The sequence below is a fragment of the Arachis ipaensis genome, chromosome B05, assembly GCF_000816755.2.
Source record: "Arachis ipaensis cultivar K30076 chromosome B05, Araip1.1, whole genome shotgun sequence".
Taxonomy (NCBI): domain Eukaryota; kingdom Viridiplantae; phylum Streptophyta; class Magnoliopsida; order Fabales; family Fabaceae; genus Arachis; species Arachis ipaensis.
Window position 1 is genome coordinate 16,775,751 of NC_029789.2, and position 5,810 is coordinate 16,781,560.

Genomic DNA, 5,810 nt, shown 5'->3' on the forward strand with positions numbered 1-5,810 from the left:
GGATACATGAATGCTTGTATGGAAGTGGATTCCAAAGTAGCATTAAGTCTCTGTCTTCAAGAAACCATCGAGTTACACTCTACAAGACCATTAGTTTTGGCTATTAAAGATCATTGTAGTAGGATAAGCAATTGGAACATCGTTCATGAATTTCGAGAAGCGAATGCTTTTGCAGATACATTGGCATGGCAAGGACATGAACTTCAGTTGGGATCCCATTTTTTCTTCTCTATTTTTCTCATGTATTTCGTTAAGTTTTCATATAGACTTCATTGGAACTGCTTTCTCTAGAATAGTTTCTATATAATTTTCTTTCTTTTTGGGCTTTATGCCCTGATGTCTATAAAAAATCATTTTAAAAATTTCAAAATTTATTTTCAAAATTCCAAAATAAAAAGAAACATCTAAAACGTAACAAACAAAAACACCTAAAACTTAACAAAAATGAGATATCCAAAACCATTTTAAAAGTTACAAAACATAACGAAACAAAACATCTAAAAATTTGAAAAAGAACATCCAAAAACTAAGCAAGAAACATCTAAAACTATCAAAAAAATAATCCAAAAAGAAGAAATATCCAAAACTTAAGGGAAAAAATCCGAAACTTAGGAGAAAAAACATTAGTATAAAGGATCATCCAAAATGAAGAAGAAGAGCGATGCAGTCAGAGCACGACGTCCTTCTTCCTCGCTAGTCGTTCCGTCGCGAGATTCGGTGAGGCAACAATTGTGGCATGTGGCGATCTCTTTGGTGGCGTGATGCACGTCACGACCCTCGGCGCGGCAACAACAACGGACTTATGGCAGCCTCCTCGGTGGCGTGATGCGCGACCTCCTTAGTGTGATGCGTGACCTTCTTCCGCTTCTAAACAAGTGTGTGTTGCGGCGGGTGGTGGCGGAAGGTTGAACGGCAGCACTATAATGGCGTGGGTGGTGCGTCCTCAGCGATTGCGGCTCTGGGGAGAGTAAGAGTGATAAGGGTTTGTGATTGTGTTTTTAACTGTGAATGGGAGGGAAAGTGAAATTAAGGTAACTCTTTTAGGTGTTGTCTCATATTAAAAAAAAAAACTTAGCTAACATGTACCCTAAGCTTACCACTAGTGGAAATTTTTAAATATTTTCATTTAATGAATACAAAACAAATGAATTGTAAACTTAAATTTTTTATAATCTTAACATGTGTCCTAAGATAGCATTTGTTTTGTGGTATTGAGACGGAGATTGAAGGACTGAGACTTAATATCATGTTTGTTGGCCTATAGGCTGGTACTAAAATTTCAGTCACCGTTCCAAAATTTTAGTATTTGAGTACCTCCAAAAAATGGGAACACAGGGAACTGAAACTTTAATAACTTTTTTATTTCCTCATATGTCCTCATTCAAAATTTTATTTTCCAAATTTATTCTTCACCCTCAACTTCATCCCACCTCTTACTCCACCACCCAACCCCACCTCATCTTTCACTCTACCAACACACTTTTGCCACCACTAACAATAGTGTCAGCAGCAACAACAATCTCATCAATCATATTCAACAACAACAATAATACCAAAAACAAGAACAATCTCATAAAAAACAACAATTTTAGAATAGAAAAGAGAAGAATAGTGAGACATAGAGGTGGCACGGCGGCATGAAACTGGAATAGAGACAGCGCAGTGAGCACAAAGAACAGAGACGGCACAGAGGACCATTGACGAGCATAGAAAACAGAGGCGCAATAGATTTGACCCCAAGTGCAAGATCGGCTATGGCGGGTTTGGCTCCATCTATCTCGCAGGCAGTGACAAAAGAACTTGATGGTTTTGGCCGAGTGAGCGAGAGTGACAGAGGAGCTCGACGGTGACAGTAGAGCAAGCAAGAATGACAGCAAAGCAAGCGAAAGAGAGCGAGCCACCAAGAGAGAGCAGAAAAGGAGAGGCAGAGGCAAAGCGAGCAGAAAGCATATAGGAGAAGGAAAAAAGGAGAAGGGGGTAGGTGGGTTTAGGGTTTTTATTTTATTTTTTAATTAATAAAAACATTTAGTAATTTCAAACATTTTAGTCTCTACTTTTATCTCAAACCAAACAGGACATTGAGACATAATTCAGTTTTATACACTTTATACCAAACACAATATTAGAATTTATTTCAGTCTCAATCTCCTAGTCTCTAATTCTCATTCTCATCTTTCTTTCAAATGCTACCTAAAACGCATCGGAAAGCAACCGGAGTACCACGGCTAATCAACCACCATTACCAGTCACCAAATACCAATAATTCTTAAATACTAAACAACACTGCATCGCTTCCATTTTAAGCTCACCCCCCTCAGCATTCAGCTTCTGCATCTCTTCATTCTCATTCTATTGTTTAGGTATCGTATCAATCTTATTTCCATTCACTCCCTGCAATTTGGTTTTCTTACTGTTACAGATGCAATGTAACTCGATCTCTACTTTGCATTTTGCAAGTTGACTTTGTCGGTGAGTTGAATAATTGTTGATATGCAATGTGTTGAGAATAATGCGAGCAAATTAATTATTATTATTATTATTTTGTTGAAAATTGAAATTATTCATCATGAGAAACCTTTTACCTGTACTGGTTCATCGTTTATAGGGTAGATTTCACAGACCGATAGTAATGACTGACAATTGATCCATTTACCTTTCCTCTTTGCATAGATGCTAATAACTAAGGAAGACATCTGCGGAGTTAGGGTGTTACTGTTACTGTAATGGCCTCTGAGAGGGAAAGTTTTGACCTCTCTGGACCCTTATATCTAACGCATGTTGACTGGTAAGTTCTTCCAGACAATCACTACTTTATTCACCATGCTTCTTATGCTTAATAAATCTGTGTATCAGTTTCCTTGATTATGCTTTACAGTATATGTTCAGAGCAATATATAAGGAAAATTGATGTTTCCATTGCTATCTTTCTCTTCAATATTGAAAATACTTGTTGACTAAAGATATAGTCTGAATTCAAAATGTTTAATCTGGGGAGTACTTTCTTTTTGGCTAATAGACAAGGAGATTTTTATTACATTAGGGATAATCCGAATCATCGAAAGTCAGTTGCTGCTAGTTTGGTCCAAGGTGTTTATGTGCTAGAAAAGGATAGACAAGAACGACGCGAAGGGACAGATGCTCTAGCATCGCCTTGGTGGGTTTTCTTCAACTTTCAGTTACTCCATAAACTTGTTGATGATGTTGATTCCTCTATTTTTGGTGCAATCTATGAGTTCAAGCCCCCATCTACTTACTGCAATGACACTCTTCATAGAAGTCCAAGCTATGTCATTGCCTTCAGGGGAACCATAACGAAGGCAGACTCAGTTTCGCGTGATATTGAGCTGGATATGCATTTTGTGCGAAATGGTCTTCATCAAACTTCGCGCTATGAAATAGCTATCCAAGCTGTTCGAAACATGATAGCTACTGTTGGTGATTCAGGTATCTGGTTGGCTGGTCACTCTTTAGGATCGGCAGTGTCATTGCTTTGTGGGAAAACCATGGCCAAGAGTGGAAATTTCATTGAATCATTTCTTTTCAACCCTCCATATGTGTCTGCTCCAATTGAGAGAATAAAGGATAAGAAAGTGAAGCATGGGCTTAGAATTGCTGGCAGTGTGATAACAGCTGGACTCACCCTTGCTGTGAAAGCTAAGCAGAAGAAGAGTTTGTCATCTGATCCTTTTGCTGCTTTCTCTGCTTGGGTTCCATGCTTGTTTGTGAATCCATCAGATCATATATGCTCTGAGTATATTGGATACTTTGAACATAGAAAAAAAATGGAGGAGATTGGTGCAGGGAGCATTGAGAGGTTAGCCACACAAAACTCCCTTGGGTGTCTGTTGATGGGTGCATTTGGGAAGGAATCTGAACCACTGCACCTCATTCCTTCTGCTTCTGTTACAGTGAATTTGACTCCTTCAAGAGATTTCAAAGAAGCTCATGGGATTCACCAGTGGTGGAAACCTCACTTGCACCTTCAATCCAAACTCTACAAATACTAATACTACTTTCTAGTTGCAACTTTTATCTTTTTGGTTTTCCATGTGATGCGAGGTTTAGATGGATATTAAGCACATATCACGCTGTTAATTATTAGTTATTGGACATTGTAGATAAACAGTATTGTTTATTTTTAGGAATTGTTAGCTTTCCGGAATCAAATCTCGGCTTGGTTATGTTTATTATTAGGGTTATATCTTTTCTTACCAAAAATACGTATGCATTGAGTAATTATGTATACAGATCAGCACAACTTATTCTTTGTTATTCGAGTATTCCTGATAGGATACATTTACAATATCTCAAGTTAGACTATTTTGCAAATGAAACACAATTTCACAATCCAAATACCAAACTCATCAATTTTATCCTCAATTTTCACCGTTTGTCGGTTGTTATGTAATGGAAATCCCCTTACCACAATTTTGAGTCACTTTCTTCCTAAGCAAAAATGCTTAATCCGTTTCCATTTTTCAACAACTCATTCTCCATCAGGCCCACAGGCCATTGGCCCAATCATAAATCATCAGCCACAGATACAAAATGACACATGGGCCAGGCTAAAAAGGCCAGGTCGCACCATAAGCTAAGGTGTTCCTCACCGTATACAGCCTTCCCCTTCTGTGCTTATCCGATTGCAGAGTGTCCCCCATTCGCAGTTTGACACGCATCCATCCATAGACTTTAATACCGGGATGCTAAATCAACGTTTTACATGGAATCCCCAAAATACCCTCACCGCCTTCACATATATAAATAAATAAAATGGTCAGGTGATCAGTGTTCAAGTGTGAAAAGGGAAAACAGTGAGAATGAAGGACGCCGGAAAGAGCCACAAGGCGAATGGGAAGCTGCCCTCGGAGGCGAGGAGAGACCGGAAATCGGCGACGGGAATCAGCGGGTCGCCCAAGAAGGGAGGCCACGGAGGAAAGTTCACGTGGATCGGCGGCCAAGGCTACTCGCACGTTGAGATTGGCCCGGAGGTTCTCGATGCGAAGGATCCAAACTTCGACGATCTGGAGGACGTCGCCGCCGTGTGATCGGCAACGTCGTGGCGCCTCAGCTGAGTCGGCAACATCGACGGTGATCAGATCTGTAAATATCAACTTGATCCGTGGAAAATTAGAAATAAAATGAAACGTTCGGAATGGGTTTCGTGATCGGATATTGATATTCTATGTCTGAGTTTGTGGTGGGAGTAACCATGACTTGTGTTATTGTAAATATTAATGGCCAATTCCATTATTGAAATTGTAGTGTAGTACCAGCATCAGTGTCAGTTTCAGTGTCACTAGTATTGAGCTATTTCGTTTTCAGTTTTACTGTTCATGCTTTGTATTAAACTTCCTAAACTTAATTAATCTAATCCAGTGCTAAATCTTAAATGTTACATGTTCTGTGGTCAAAATATCATAAATAATAACCAAAAATAGTAACCGATTTGGGTCGATCGAGTAAGTTCACTCGGTTTAAATAAGTGTCGCGCATTTCGAATTCCGCCCCAATAGTGGATTAATCTGCTGGTGCGGTTTATATAGTTTTATAAATATTACAAAGTGTCTGCAGTGGTTTATATAATTTTATAAATGTTACAAGTATCTTTATAAATGTTACAAACAAGTATAAGTTTCAGAAAGTTGTAATCTGTTAATAATAATTTCAAATCATTTTAATTCCATATTATTATTTTTACTAAAATACTCTTTTAATTTAATGAAATAAAAATATTTTGTTATTTAATTTTATAAAAAGATTTAACTAATTTTTTTGAAAAAACAATTATTTATATTTGCAAATTTTGTAAA

At 38.0% G+C, this 5,810-nt stretch overlaps 1 protein-coding gene across 2 annotated transcripts; it reads left to right on the forward strand.

Moving 5' to 3' along the window:
• On the forward strand, positions 2,202-5,395 carry LOC107643128 (GDSL esterase/lipase At4g10955). 2 transcript variants are annotated; one of them, XM_016346698.2, is made up of 3 exons: positions 2,202-2,469; positions 2,671-2,785; positions 3,041-5,395. In XM_016346698.2, the coding sequence occupies exons 2-3, from the start codon at positions 2,724-2,726 to the stop codon at positions 4,005-4,007; spliced, it is 1,029 nt and encodes a 342-aa protein (XP_016202184.1). In that variant the 5' UTR covers positions 2,202-2,469; positions 2,671-2,723; the 3' UTR covers positions 4,008-5,395. The 2 variants fall into 2 exon arrangements, with proteins under 2 accessions (XP_016202184.1, XP_016202185.1); XM_016346699.2 differs by having other exon boundaries at positions 2,202-2,360.

Bases quoted from the DNA above. Each gene is read 5' to 3' on its own strand.
- LOC107643128 (XM_016346698.2), top strand. From the start codon at position 2,724: ATGGCCTCTGAGAGGGAAAGTTTTGACCTCTCTGGACCCTTATATCTA. The intron at 2,786-3,040 runs GTAAGTTCTTCC...TTATTACATTAG, and splicing joins TATCTAACGCATGTTGACTG to GGATAATCCGAATCATCGAA.